Raw genomic sequence first — 15,675 nt, 5'->3', positions numbered from 1 at the left:
TTGTGCCTTCTGCATTCTCAACAGCCATATTCTGTTTCTCCTTCCTTTAAACATTTCTTCAAAAGTATAATTTTTGGGGAAGATTTTTGGTAAATAATCTCTCTTTAGCCTATAACTGTTTCTATTTTTTAAATATGTTGGCTCTCCATTAATAAAAGTCTGTACTCCCCATTGATTTCCCACCAAGTAGTGTATATTAATTCTTGATATTGTTTTGAACGTTTTTCTCTCTCTCTGCTTTAAGCCAACAAGTCCAAACCGAGGTTGGTTTGTGCCCCCATTTGGAGGAAATCCTTGGTGGGTGTGCCTTGCTGCGGCTATCCCTGCTCTTTTGGTCACCATTCTGATATTCATGGACCAGCAAATCACAGCCGTGATAGTAAACAGGAAAGAACACAAGCTTAAGGTACGTGTCTGTAGTAATGGTCATCATTGTTTCTACTGTCTTTGTAGTACTGGATAACCATGACTGATTCAAAACCAAGAGAGCTTTATTGGGCATTTCACCATAGCTAATGCTCCTTAAGACTCAGCAGCTGTAGAGCACTGTGTGTTGACACAGGTCCTTACTATGATACCTTAGGAAGAATTCAGTGAAATCTGAAAATAATGTGTCTCATCATGTTTCCATGACTACCAAAGAGTAAATACAAACAATTGTTTGTTAGCTCCAGCTATACTACTGACTTTAATGGGGTAATGTCCTTAATAAAGAAAATGTCAAAGATTTAACTGATGTTTACTATGCACTTTTTTCTGTTTATTATTTCTCTATTTATTATTATTATATTTATTCAAAATGTTTGTTAGGGACTGGAAATGTAGCTAAGTGGTAGGGTGTTTGACTGTTATGCATAAGGTCCTAGGTTCAATTCTCAGCACCAGAAAAATAATTGCACTTACTTATGGGTTCAGTGTGACAATTTAATGTATATAATGTGTATTAATGTTCAGATCAAGGTAATTAGCATTTCTATCTCCTTTAACATTTATAATTTCTCTGTGTTGAGATTTATTAAACGTGTGTGTGTGTGTGTATGTGTGTTATTATTGGGGATCAAATCCACAGGCATTTCATTCTACCTCTGAGTTACATCCCAAACCTATTTTACAGTCTAATTTATTCTTTAGTTTGAAATGCGGTCTTACTAAGACTAAGGGCTTGCAAAAGGCCTTGCTAAGTTGCTCAAACCTGAAATCTTCCTGTCTTAGCCTCCCAAGTACTGGAATTACAAGCATGTGCTACTATACCCAGCTTAAAGTTTGATTTTTAAAGATTATTCAGGTAGTTCATGGTTATAAGCTTTTGGTAAACATTTACTTTTTATATCTCTACACATTTATCTCAGGGTATTATATATCTTAAAGTATAAAAAATTAATTTCTCTTTTTTTACATATTGGCTTTTAAAATGTTATTAACTTTTTCATTAGTCTAAAGAAAATACTTTAGTGGCCTAGGATATATTTCAAGAGAGCTGCCTAAAATGTTCTTACTCTATAAGACATTTCTCCAGTGCTCATAACTTTTTATGACATAAATTTCAAAAATACTATTTGGGGAAATGAGATATTAATAACAACACTATTTTTAAATTTTTTTATTGGATGCATTGTAGTCGTACATCTAAGTGGAGTATAAGATGGTAGAGGCATACATGCACACATAACCCAAATAACAACACTATTTAGAACTATAATTTAATAGATGCCTACTGTGAATCAGACCATGTTCTAATAACCATATATATTAATGTACTTACTTTTCATAAATGCCAAATAAGGGAGGCATGAAAATAAATGAGAATCAGTAACCCAGAAGCAGGAGAGGAAATTCAGCAGAGAAGGGGCGGTAGAAGGAAAAACCCAGGAAATCTAGATTGTTGAACTCTAGAAACTTACCAGGCAGAAGAATAAAAAAGATGAGGATGGAGGGATTCTGATGAACTTCCCAAATAGAACTGTGGATGGTGAGAAAGGAGCCAATTCTACAATAATAGGATGAGGAAAAGGAGAATAATTGGTCAAAGAGGAGAGATGTTTAGATTTTGAAAGTTTTAGGAGAGAGAAAGCTAAGAGTGATGAATTGATCCAAAGCATGTGATTAGTTCCTGAAGCACACTGTAGGTGACGAGATGACATCCATGGAATCTTAGAAGTCCGTTGCTGAAAGCCTCCTCTGCATTTTTTTGACATTATTGGATGACACAAGAGAGGAATATTCTGGAATTCTTGCTGATGTAAAGAAAGCATGTATCTGTCCTGGGGACCAGCATATTTGGGGATATGGAAGGGTGAAATGAAGATTAACTAAGCTTCAGTAGAAGACAGTTTATAGGATTATGAAAATTATACATATTCCACCTGATGTGAGAAGTTAGAGAAATATATTTTTACTAAAGAAAAAACATTTTCATGGAATTACTGGTACAAAAAAAACACACTGGTTTTCAGTTATGATCAAAGAAAGGTTTGAAAATTCATTTGGAAACTTACATTAAAATGATTCTCCATCCAACCTCTGACATCAACAGAGAGATTGCTACTTTGAGGCAGTTTTATTTTGAAGATTGTTCTTAGACTGCTTATATACTTATGCCTTGTTTTCCCAGATGAATGGTAAGTCCATAATTCATATATTCATTGAATGCATTGTAAGGCCTGGCTTTGAATTTTATATTCTATACTTACTCAAAGGTATTTCTCCTGTGAGCAATTAATAAACAGAATGAGGGAAATTATTTTTATTCTTGCCATCCTATCTTCTGTTGTTCATGATTTTATGCCTAGGTGTTTGTTGTTCTTTAGAAAAGTGAGTCTTACAAAATTAATATATCACTTTTAGCATTTTATAATTCAGAAAGTTTCAAACTATTTTTTAAATTATGAGACTACTAAAGCCTATGAAAATTTTATGTAACTAATAATTCAAATTTAATAGGTTAGGAGAAAATAACAAATAGCATCTTTTCTTTATAAAATTTTCTTGTATTTCCAACTTTCTTTTTGGAGTATTCTCCTTCAGACTAAACTATTTCTCATTCATAGTGTTTACTTTACCAAGCTTTTAAAAATTCCTCCCACTGGGATATTTGGGTGATAAACTCACTCATTTTTCTTTACTTGAAATGTTTTAGTTTCACCCTCATTCTGGAAAGGTAGTTTCTCTGGATATGTAATTTCAGGTTGAAAGATACTTTTTTTAGTATGTAAAAACTATTTTCCATTATTTCTGATTTCCATAAAAATGAACTACTGGTATAATTCTCACTGCTTTATAAATAATCTGTCTTCTCTTTAGTGATTTTACGATCTTTTATGTCTTTGTTTTTGAGTTGTACAATGTTCACAGGCATTGATTTTTATTATGTATTGTACTTATTTGGCTTCTTGAATATGAAGATTAGTATATTTTCTCAATTATAGAATTTTATAAATATTTGACCCATTAAAGCTAATACATCCTTCTGGAATTCCACATAAAGATTTATTGTACAATTCCATCTTGTTCTCCATTTATCCTAACCTGTTTTTTAATACTTATTTCCTATTCTTTGTTTTCTCTGTAATATATTTTGGGTTATTTCTCAGATCTTTACTTTATTCTTTTATTGTTCCATTATACTATTGAGATTTTTTTTCAAGAATTATATGCCCTCGTTTTAGAATTTTTTTGTCCTTTCCTAAGTCTTTCTTATCTATATTATGATAGTCCTTGGCTTCTTTATTATCCTTCCATATATTCATTTATTTATTTTACATATTTACTGTCTTTGCAGGTTTGGTTTTGAATTTTGTTTTCTTGGCTGATTTCTTATTCTTCATACCTTCCTTTCTCATCTGTTTTCATGCCGTTGTTTTGTTGTTGTAAAGTGTGAGCTAATTTCCCTGTGCCCAAGTCTATTAAACAAGCAAATACTTAATTTCAGGCATCCAGAGATTACTTGCTTTCGCAAAGCATATGAGAGTCCTACAAAACTGAGAACACTATTTTTATTTATTCCTACATGTTATGAAAAGCTTGAAACATATTTAAGAATAAAAAGAATGGTAAAATAACTAGAGGTATTTATCACTTCATTTCAATATTTATCAACTCATGGTCAAGATTGTGTCATGTAAGCTTCCTTCTCAAATCTCTCTCTGGTATTTTTATTTATACTTTTATTAGTACATTGCACATGTACACCATAGTAAGGGTCAATATAATACAAATACACATGCACACAGCTATTGGTGTTTTTCTTTTGCATCTTATCCCATTCTCCCCACCTTGTCTACCATACATGTTAGTGAAATTGGGAGCAATACCTTTATATGGTGCCACATTATTTACTTACATACTTACTTATATATTTATTTATGATGTTGGTGATTGAACCCAGGGGTGTCCTACCTCCAAGTTAACCCTCAGCCCTATTTTATTTTTTATTTATTTATTTTTTGGTGGTACTGGGGTTCCTGGAAGCCCTTCTACCTCTGGGCTACACTCCCAGACCTATTTTATACTTTTTTATTTTTGGAAACAGGGTCTTTCTTTTTTTTTTTTTTTTTTTTGGTGGTACTGAGGTTCCCGGAAGCCCTTCTACCTTCGGGCTACACTCCCATACCTATTTTTACATTTTTTTTATTTGGAAACAGGGTCTCCTAAGCCAGCGCGCGCGGCTGGCTTCGAACCTGCGCGATCCTCCTGTCTCTGCCTCCCAAGCACAGATTACAAGATTACAAGCGTGTGCCACCACGCCCGGTGGAAACAGGGTCTCTTAAGCCAGCATGATCCTCCTGTCTCCGCCTCCCAAGTGCGGGGATTACAAGCATGCGCCACCACGCCCGGCTTTATTTTTTATTTTGAAGCAGGGTCTTACTAAGTTGCTAAGTCTTGCTAAGTTTCTGAGGCTGGCTTCAACTCTGTGATCCTCCTGTCTCAGCCTCCCATGAATTGGGCATTATATTAGTCTAGACAACATGACACATTATTTATGTATTTTAGAGAATATATACTTCTAATTATGTGGTCTTTGAAAGTGGGGGTGGGAGGGTGATTGTCCAGGATAGCTTCTTCACTCACATGTCTCAGTGTTTAACTCCTTGATACTGCTTGAGTTGTCTGCCTGCTGTCTCCATCCTCTGCAAGGCTTGGGCTTCTCACAGCATGGTTCCTGAGTTATTTGCACTTGTTACATGGAAGCTGACTTCTAAGAATTAAGACGTGGAAAATGTTAGGCAATTTTGATGTTTACACTTCTGCCTTTACTTATTTACATAGCTTTCCTTTGCCTTAGTCAGTTGCTCAACATAACAAGGGGCACTCTCTATTCAAGGAGATGAGAAAGAACACCATCTTTTTTTTTCTTCTTTATGGTGGTACTGAGGTTCCTGGATGCCCTTCTACTTCCGGGCTACACTCCTAGACCTATTTTATATTTTTATTTGGAAACAGGGTCTCTTAAGCCAGCGCGGCTGGCTTCGAACCTGCACAATCCTCCTGTCTCCGCCTCCCAAGTGCGGGGATTACAAGCGTGCGCCACCACGCCTGGCAAAAGGACACCGCCTTTTGGTGGTGGAATGGCAAGATCACCTTGTAGAAAAATGTATGAGATGGGAGGTATTTTTCAGCAATTTTTAGAAAATAAAATCTGCCACATTTGTACTGAAAATGTTGCCATAGTCGGCCTTGGTGATTGCTCTCCCATGATCTCATTCATCATGTTCTTTTGTCTTCTGTGTTTTCTTCTAAATGGCTCATTGGGTTTAAAGCTTCATGAGGGATAGATTTGATAGTGTATATCTACCACCAATAAAGATGGGTAGATATGAAGTGGGGGCACAACTAAGGCCAGGACAATTGAAAATCACATTTTTGTCTAGGGATTGTCCAGGGCACAGAGGTAATGTGAATTCCAGCCCCAAAATCAATTGCAGATTTATGGTTAGGAATATCCTTGGCGATTTTTTTTTCTTTTCCTTTGGCATTATACCCAGTGGCAAGGTTGAGAGAAGACTTTCTCTGTAGAGTAACTTTCACTGACTTTAGAGTCTTTTTTCTAATTGGCTAACTGAGCATGCTGTTAGTTCATAGTATCCTAGTTTTCTTTTAGATAGTGTCCCCATCTTTACCCCTGCCCTGTACCTCTAGCATTGGTTCCTGTCCCAAGAGTTCAGAGTTATGAACTCAGGCCTTCAGGACCCCAAGAATTGGCACAGTCTCTAGTGGCTTTTCCAAGTTCTGGGGCTTAATGACCTTTTGTGTTTTTTTTTTTTCTTTCACTTTCTATTATTTTTGTCTCCAGATGTTTCTCTTTCTTGCAGATGAGACATGATTTTTAAGGTTTTTTTTGTGTGTGTTTTTAGATGTTCTCTATTGGGAGGATTTTTGGTATTGATTTAGCTCACCAAAAACTATAAATTGGTGTTGGCTAATATATTTTTGTTCTGAAAAAGACTGGAAGCCAGGGGTAGTGGCACAGACCCGAAATCGCACTACTTTGGAGGTTGAGACGAGGATCTCAGGTTTGTAGCCAGGCTCAGCAACTTCATGAAGCCCTCCACAACTTAATGAGACCCTATTTCAAAATAAAACATAAAATAGGGCTAGGAATGTAGCTCAGAGGCAGAATGCCTTTACATTCAATCCCCAGTGCCACAAGAAAAAGCAAGAAAAGGAGAAAGGGAGGGAAAAGTAAAGACAGGGCTGAAGACAAATTCTTAATTTTAGTCTATGATTGGTCAGATTTGCTATGAATTTTTGGAGGTAAAAGCCTATTTTTTGCTCATTAAGTTTTCTTATTAATAAAATTTAGAACTTAGAGCCAGGATTGGTAGCACACACTTTTAATCCCAGCATTAAGGAGGTTGAGACAGGAGGATCATGGTTCCAGTACAACTTCAGCTATTAGTGAGGCCCTTTGCAATTCTGTGAGACCCTGTTTCAAAATAAAGAATGAAAAATAGGACTGGGTGTGTAGCTTGGAGATAGAATGCCCCTGAGTTCCATCCTCAATACCGTTAAAAAAAAAAAATTTAGAACTTAGCAAATTGAGGGCTGGTAAAGTATAAGAAACTTTTATTTCTCTATTCCTCATAGAAAACATTAGATAATTGAGCCACATTAGTATTTGCTTTTTGAAACTTAATTATAAGTTTTAATCACTTTTGGACTTGCTTAATTTGAAACCATTCTTTTGGATGTGATAGTTAAGAAATAAGGGCCAGTCTTCTGTCATAAATCTAATGATACCAGTGGACATCTCATCTAGAATCAAAGGCTTTTCACGCTGGACATGGTTTCATTCACATTTTTCTAGGGAATGGAAGCTGTGGAATATGAAAATTGGATATTCTAATTGCTATGAAATTGATTCAATAGAGAAACCTGAAGCAACATGAGAGATGGAGGCATCCTGACATTAACAGCAGCAGCGTGATTCTGGGTGGCATTTGCTTTGTCTCTGTCAGGTGGCTCTGGCTGTCTGCCCTCCTTGGGATGGGATCCACCTTTCCACTCTGTTGAGCAGCTCTGTATTGATGCAGGAACACCAAGGCCCTTGGCTTTTGGGAACCATCATTTGGTTAGTTATGTCTGCAATATCCCTGCAAAGTGCTCAAAAGCAAACCAGGTCCAGCAAGATCATGACTTCTCCAAGGTCACTCCCTAAGCCATTGACAGGTAGGAACAGAGTCAGCTCAGACTTCAAAACTAGAGATATCTCTCATGTGAAAAAGAATTTCAAGAGTGTTGTCATGGATTGGATTTAATGATGAGGGAGAAATCGTCTAGGACAGGTATCTAAAAATAGATATTGGATAGTTGTGACAACTAATTTTCTCTGATAACTTTTATGGCAAAACCTTTAATTTGAATGTCTGCGTTTTGTTTGAATTCACTCTAAAATGGCTGCATTACTATCTCTGTTTTTTCTTTCTGTTCCTACTGTCACAAATCTGGATCCAGTCCTCTTATTTCATGCATATATTTTTTGAATGGTTTAATTAATTAGTTAATGGTCAACCTCCCTTGCTTCAGTTCAAAAGCATTAATTTTTTAAAAGTGTTTTTGTATGTCTTACATTTATAAACCTTCCTACCTTGGTCCTCCAAACCTTTTCCCCTCAAAGAACATCCATTTACCTTAGTCTCAAATTTAAGAGACCTTGTGAGATGGCTTCAACCTACATTTAAAGTGATTCTTAGGCCAGACAGAAGTGGTGGTTCATGCTTGTAATCCCAGTACTTGGGAGGCTGAGACAGGAAGATATCAGGATTGAAGCCAGTTTTAGCAACTTAGTGATACTCTCAACAACTTAGTGAGACCCTGTTTCCAAATAAGATATAAAAAAGGGCTGTGGGTATAGCTCAGAGATAGAATGCTCCTGAGCTCAATCTCCAGTACCAACATAACATAAAACATAACATAACATAACATAACAACATAACATAACACAATTCTCTCTATACCACCAGGTGCTCTGGTCATTGTTTTCTTTTCAAATCTGACAGTTTCTTCTGTTGAGTACCCTGGCTAGAAATCTCTCTTTCCTGTTCCTCTCTGATTGCTACTTATCAAAATCCTCTTTATCCTTTGAGACCCTTCAAATATAAAACTTCATGGATTAACTTTCCTTCATTCCTGGTATAATTCATATTTCTTTTGTTTGTTTATTGTTGTTTTGTTTTCTCTGCTCTTTTATTATTCTGTGGCACTAGTCACACGATATTGTGCAAAATATTTACTTTGTGTCATTTACCTTATTTATATTGCTAGGCCAAAATATGTTCAGTGTAAGGTCCGTGACATATTCTGCATTTTAGCTCTTAGATGGTCCATCACACTTCCATATAGTAGAATCAATAAACCCCGGTACCCGAAGAGCTTATTGTCTTTGGTGGCCTGGCTCGCAATGTTGTTGGCTGTGTGAGGTGGTGGATGACTGAAAACACACACAAGTTGATATCCAGTTCTCCATGAGATGACTCATGTTGTTTGGAACCCTGCTGAGATGTCCTGGGTCCTCTTCAGGCACAGCTAAACACTTCATCCTAAGCCAGATGTGGTGGTACACACTTGTAATCCTAGTACTTGGGAGGCTGAGACAGGAGGATCACAGGTTTCCGGCCAGCCTCAGCAACTTTCGAGGCCCTCTGCAACTTAGTGAGACCCTGTTTTAAAATAAACAATAAAAAAGGTCTGAGGGTATAGCTCAGAGATAGAACAACTTTGGGTTCCATCGCCAGCACCACAAAATGGACAAATATAAAACCACTTCATCCTCTGTACTCTCGGGTATCTTTTCCCAATCTGTGGGCATGTCTTTTTAGAGTGTATTGTGATTTTCCCCTAAGTCAGAGTCCTCCCATCTATTGTGAGCCCCTTGGTGGGAGGCACCATGTCACAGCTCTTCCTGTCCCCATCAGCCAGCACATATCTGGCTCCTGATGCTCCCAGCATGAACATTTACTCTGTGTCTCTGAATGTGTGTACTGCTCCTGACTCCTCTTTTGTATTACCCCCGACCCCATCTTTGCACCAGTGCACACTTTAGCTCACTAGGTTAATCTTTCCCCTCTGTAGATTTTGATTTCTGTGGACTTATTCCTAAAGTACTTTTGTTCTGTATTTGCAAAGCATATACAGTTTCAAAGGGAAATAAACGTTCACTTCCTATCCTTGTACTTAAAATAATCTCCAGTTTCAGAAAATAGACCATCCTCTAGGTTTATATTCACAAAAAGAAGGATGTTGCTAGACTGTGAAGGGCACACTTAACCTTTTGAGCATATATTGAGTGTTTGCTATGTGTGGAACACTTGTGTTAAATGTTGAAGGTAAAAGTTGTTCTGTGCTATGGTTTGTGCCTTGAAGGATTTTGGTAGACACTGCAGATAATGGAGGAGATCTTTAGTGGAACCAGGGAGGAAGGGTAGGGGAGAAAAAAGGCTGAGGTTCATGAATGGAAATGCTACCTGCAACTCTGTGAGTGCATGCAAATATAACATTGTTAACCTGGACACTCAGTATAGGGAAGGAAGGAAAGGGGGAGACGGGGTGGGGGGCATCAAGTACTGTGTGAATGTATGCCATTGTCAACACAATCTACATTATGATGTGAGACTATAATGCACCAATAAAAGAAAATCTCTCTTAGCTATCTATAGTGTCTTTCCATTGTTGTTACTTTAAACAGCATCATATCACTCCTGGATTGTGGCATGTTCTCATATCTCTCCTGTCTCTAGTCTTGACCACTGCTGGTATATCTTCTCTAAACCAGCAGAGGATCCTTCTAAACAGAAATCTGATCATATGTATTGCCTGCCTGACACCCTTCAGTGACTTCCCATTGCTCTTATGATAAGAAATTTGAAAGTCTTTTGCAGGACACCAAAGTTCTTAACTTTATTTTTATTTCCTCTCCCCATCTTCTCCTTTGCACCAACTCAATTTTATTTTCTCAAAATGATTGCTCATTTTGCCTAGTTTTTCTTCTTTGTCATCATATCTAATTTCCCAGTTGGTTATGGCTCACATTCTAGGACTCAAATTAAGTACCTAACACCTTCTGTCCAAACCATCTCTAATTTTGGGATGAATTTGGGCCCTCTTGCCTGCTCTGATGGCACCCCAAGCTTAACCCCCACTGGAGATACTGTTAACACCAGAGTATTACACATGCATTTTGATTGCTCAGGCTCTGTCACCACAGTAAAGCACTTGAGGAAAAGGACTATGCGTTATCTGTAATTTTACTTCCAGGACCTAGCAAAGCACTGCTAGATGAACGACTACTCATGCATTCATTTACCCATCAAACATTTATCGAGTGTCCAAAATGTCTGGGACACTGTGCTAGGTGTTGGGATTTTAGTGGTGAACACAAGCATACCTGGCCCTGTCCTTATGGAGCTTCTGGTCTATAAGGGAGAGAGGAAGAATTCAAATAGTCATGTAAAATGTGATAGTGCCAGATGGCGGGTGCTGTGAAAAGAGGTGAGGAGGGTGGGTTGAGAGGGGCTGATCTAAGCAAGAAGGTACAGAAAGGTCCCCAAGGCAGTGGCACTGGTACTGAGATATCAGGTATTTAGTGAGAATTAGCTAAATGAGGCTGGATGGGAAGATTGTTTCAGGCAGGCAAAGGAATCACTTGGTGTGTGCAGGCTATGTAGTAGAGTAGGTCACCTGGTGAGGGTGGATGATTAAATTTTCCATGCAGCTGCAGTGAGAGAAAGGGAGTTGAGGCTGGAGTGGGTACAGAGGCAGACCAGGTTGAGCTTTTAGGTCATGATGATTTTCCCTGCTAAATCTTCAGAACATCCAGGGGTCTCAGTTTGGCTAAAGGGAAGGAAGACTTTTTGAAGGAAGTGATGCCAAAGGGCAAGAAATAATTATGTCCCTATAATTATTTTATCCCAGAACTTTTGTTATTTGGTGATTGTGCATAGTTACCTACATGTTCTATGATCTCAAATCCTCATTTCACCCTCTTTAGTATTATATGGTCCCTTTATGCTAGACTCAGTGTATCTAACTCAGACTTTGTAAAATAGATAAAGAAAAAATAAAGATGGCACAGAGTGTCCTGCATGTCTTTTTCCGCAACAGATGTTCTTTCAACCATTGCTCTCTTCAGTGCACACATCTTTAAATTATCATAGATTCTCTAATAACATAATTTAGGAATTCTACCTATAAGTTATGATATTGGTGCCTCTAGCATGAATTTAAGTGATTGAATCTAAGTAAGGCTTGAAACTATATGATCATAAAGGTGTTAACCTCTGTGTGTCACAAAAATATTTTATACATCTACGATTAGCAAGAAAGTTTTCTTTTTTGAAGAGAAAAACTCAGTTGCTGAGTCTGGTGAACCTGTGATCCTTCTGTCTCAGGCTCTCAAATACTGAAATTCCAGGCATGAACTACCATGCCCATCTTCATCATACATTTTTAAAAATAAGCCTTTATTGAGAATTGGCTATGCACCATGTACTCTACTAAGATATTCAGAATAGAGAGGGGAAAAAGACACAGTCTTGGTCCTAAAACTTACAGTTCAATGTCAAAGATAGATAATACACATACATTTTCAAAAATAATGTGTCGTAGAATAGAGAAAGACATAACATAAAAAACAGGGGAGCATAAAAGAGGAGAACTAATCTGACTCGCCAATCTCACCTAGCAGGATAAACTACTGGAAAAGGTGAAAGCTAACTTAAGACTTTAGAATGGACAGGTCAAAGCCAACAAGGAAAAGGAAGAATACAGCTTATTCCAGGTCAAAAGGGCTAGATGGGGAGAGACACAAAACCCACTTGAGGAATTGCATGTTATTGAAAGGGGTATTGGATTCAAGCAATGGACAGGCATAGCATGAGGCTGTAGATATTGGTACATCATCTGTAGACCAGATCATGAATGTTCTACAGGAAGGTCATAAGACATTTTCATGGACAGAAGAGAACTAATCCTGTAGGCATGATCCTGAAGTACATCACAAATTCAACCACTTCTCACACTGTGGTTGTAATCACCACCATCACTTGCATGGCTTATGGCAATAGCTCCCCTCCCCCCAAAACAACTGGCCTCACTGTGCTCAACTTTACTCAATGCGTTTCTCACATAGCAATATTTAGAACAGAAGCAAATCATGTAACTCCTCCATTTAAAACCCTCCTGTGTTTTCCAGTCCTACTCAGTGTACAGGCCTAAGTTCTTATAGTTGTCCTTAGTACTTATTACTACGTAAGCTATTATATAGTCTGTTCGTGTGTGTTTGTTGATTCCCTTCCTAGGATGAAAACTCCATGAGGGCAAACAGCTTTTTAAGAACCATACAGGAGGTATCATGTTACCTGACTTTAAAGTATACTACAAAGCTATAGTTATAAAAACTATATGGTATTGGCACAAAAACAAACACATAGACCAATGAAACAGAATAGAAGACTCACACACACCACTTACATCCAATTGATATTGGATAAAGGTGTCAAAAAACATACGCTGGAGAAAAGATGGCTTTTTAAACAAATGGTGTTGGTAAAGCTGGTTATCTATTCATAGATAAATGGACTTAAACCCAACCTCTCACTCTGCACAAACATCAACTCAAGATGGATCAAAGACCTGGAAATTAGACCTGAGATTTTGCAACCACTAGAAGAGGGCATAGGTCCAACACATAGGAACTGGCTGTCTGCTTTCTTCAAGATGTGTTACCAGCAGCTAGAATGGCACCTGCTACCAAGCTGGCAGTCAATATTTGTTGAAAGAATGAATGACTGAGATCCTAGATATATCATGATACTCACTTCATTTGTCACTAGTCATTAGTAGAATACATTTATTTCTGTTCTTCTACAGGTGTCTCTTCTCCCCGCACCTGACCAAACTCACACTATTACCTTTTTCTGAAATGAACTGTGCATATATATATATATATATATATATATATATATATATATATATATATATCAACCTCTTTGTCTCCCAAGATGATTTTTGTTTTCAGCCAGACCTAGACTAAATGAGTACATGCTTTTCTTCCTTTGTCAGCTCCCCTTGCCTGCTAGGAGTTCTCAGGGAGCATGATTAGACCCATGTGTGCAAGCCAGGGATACAATCTTGGCATTTCAGTGAAGAGAGCGTGTTCCATCAGCTGTAACAGGATCTGAATGATAACAGTTCCCGGGTTCCTAATGGAAATCACTAGGCTTCGTTTCTAAAGGCCAGCCTCTGGCTTCCCTCCATCGGTCATCCTCTGACTCTTGGTGCTGCCGCTCCCATGCTGTGAAAATGGACTGCTCTGTTTTCTCAGGCTCCATAGGGGCATTAAGTGTTTGATTTCTTCATAAATAGAGCAGAGAAATATAACCATAGAATAACATCATGGACACATTCAACAATATTTATTTAGTGAGTAAAAGACCTAGAGCTTTTGTTACATTGTCTGCTCTTCCAGCCAGTAAATGTTATTGTGATCACTGGATGATGTTTGGAATCAACCCATTCTGATTTAGAAGGCATTAATTACTTTAATGATGATGGGAGATAGGTTGTTAAGTAGTTATTTTTATATGGTATGAGAGGTGAGAAATGTTCTTCTGCATACCAACTCAAGATTACTATTAGATCTGTAGTCTACATATACTCAGTACCATCTTGATAAATACCATACTGTAAAACACCATTGGGGAAGAGAAAACAGAATGCCTGCTTTTGTTTTCTAATATATTTTATTGGCTCCTTATACTTTATAATGAGGCTAAGAGTGGTAGAAACATACATGCACACAGCACTCGGTGTGTTTCTTTCTGGATCCACCTCATTCCCTCCTGCTCCCCTGTACATATTATTGAGATTGGTATTGATAACTTTATATATGTTCATCGTGTCATTACAAGTGTTTGCTTCATCATGTTGCCCTCTTCCTTTCCTCCTCTTCTTCTCCACCCCCCTTCCACTATGCTATTGGTTTCTCTCCTCATTTATCTAAAGTCCCTTTTGTTTCTCAATTTCCCTTTAGCTAGTATGCTTGTTTTTAATGTGCTTATCATACCTACATTAACAATAACAGCCAACACAGTACTGCTACTACTTCAATTTATTGAGCTCTTAGTATAACAACTACTAGGTTTCTACTAGATATTTTGCCTCTGTTACTTCATTGAACCATCCTGATGACTTTTCAAAGTAGTCTCCTTTCTCTATTTTCTAATAAGGACATTGAATGCAGAGAAGTTAATTAACAGTAAACAGATACTCAGCGAAACTGTGGCTTAAAGTTATCCAGAGTTGTGGTAGAAGAGGTTCTGCTATGGTGGCTGTAGGAAGTGGCTACTTGGCGTAACTGCTAGGGATAATTCCCTTCCCTCAAGGAGCTTCACTTTCAGTAAATATTTTCTCAAGCAAAATGAATCAGTTTCTCTTAATTTCTACTCAGAAATACAACTAGATAACAAAACAAATATTTATTCCCCCTTGTTTTGTTCTCTCTTTCTACAGAAAGGAGCTGGATACCACCTGGATCTCTTCTGGGTGGCCATCCTCATGGTGGTCTGCTCCTTCATGGCTCTCCCGTGGTATGTGGCTGCTACTGTCATCTCCATTGCTCACATAGACAGTTTGAAGATGGAGACAGAGACTTCTGCACCTGGAGAACAACCAAAGTTTCTAGGAGTGAGGTGTGTGTTAAAATAGAGGGAACTGACTCTACAAACACCTTATGATTGATACATGTATACATCTATGTGTCAACCATAAGGAAATAGGCAGATTTGGGGGAGATAGAGTTGATAATAGTTAATTTGTAATTTTTTATTCTAGAAAGGTCTTTTCATCAGAAAAAGAGTTGTTAACAACTGTTTTAGTTATATTCTTACAATATATAAATTTCCTTTGGTTAATTCAAGGTTCATTGATACAACATCAGCACACAATCAGGTTATTCATTTTCTTTAACAAGCAGGTGATTTGGGCACTGTAGTACTTACTTTAATCTCAGTCATATCTAAAGGCCCTATAACATCCTTGAGTCTGCTTATAATTTTGAATATTTTATGAATGAAAGAAATTTTTATTTTTCAGTTCATTTTCTATCCCAATAAGCACGGAGAAGCTTTGACTTCCAGCTGTTAAATTTAGTGGTAGAAGAAGACCTTTATACTCTATTGAATG

At 37.5% G+C, this 15,675-nt stretch overlaps 1 protein-coding gene across 4 annotated transcripts in view; it reads left to right on the top strand.

Annotated features, from left to right (window-relative positions):
- SLC4A4 (solute carrier family 4 member 4) overlaps positions 1-15,675 on the top strand; it is a gene marked incomplete at both ends in the record, with an annotated part of 292,971 nt that overhangs the window by 255,910 nt on the left and 21,386 nt on the right. For all 4 annotated transcript variants that reach the window (XM_080697460.1, XM_080697459.1, XM_080697457.1 and 1 more), the window contains 2 exons: positions 245-406; positions 15,004-15,182. In XM_080697460.1, coding sequence (XP_080553586.1) covers positions 245-406; positions 15,004-15,182 — 341 coding nt within the window. The remainder of the gene's footprint in view (positions 1-244; positions 407-15,003; positions 15,183-15,675) is intronic.

Source organism: Muscardinus avellanarius (assembly GCF_963383645.1).
Source record: "Muscardinus avellanarius genome assembly, chromosome: 6".
In the NCBI taxonomy this organism is placed as follows: domain Eukaryota; kingdom Metazoa; phylum Chordata; class Mammalia; order Rodentia; family Gliridae; genus Muscardinus; species Muscardinus avellanarius.
Note: the sequence above shows the minus strand (reverse complement) of the source record. Positions and strands in the feature narration are given on the sequence as shown.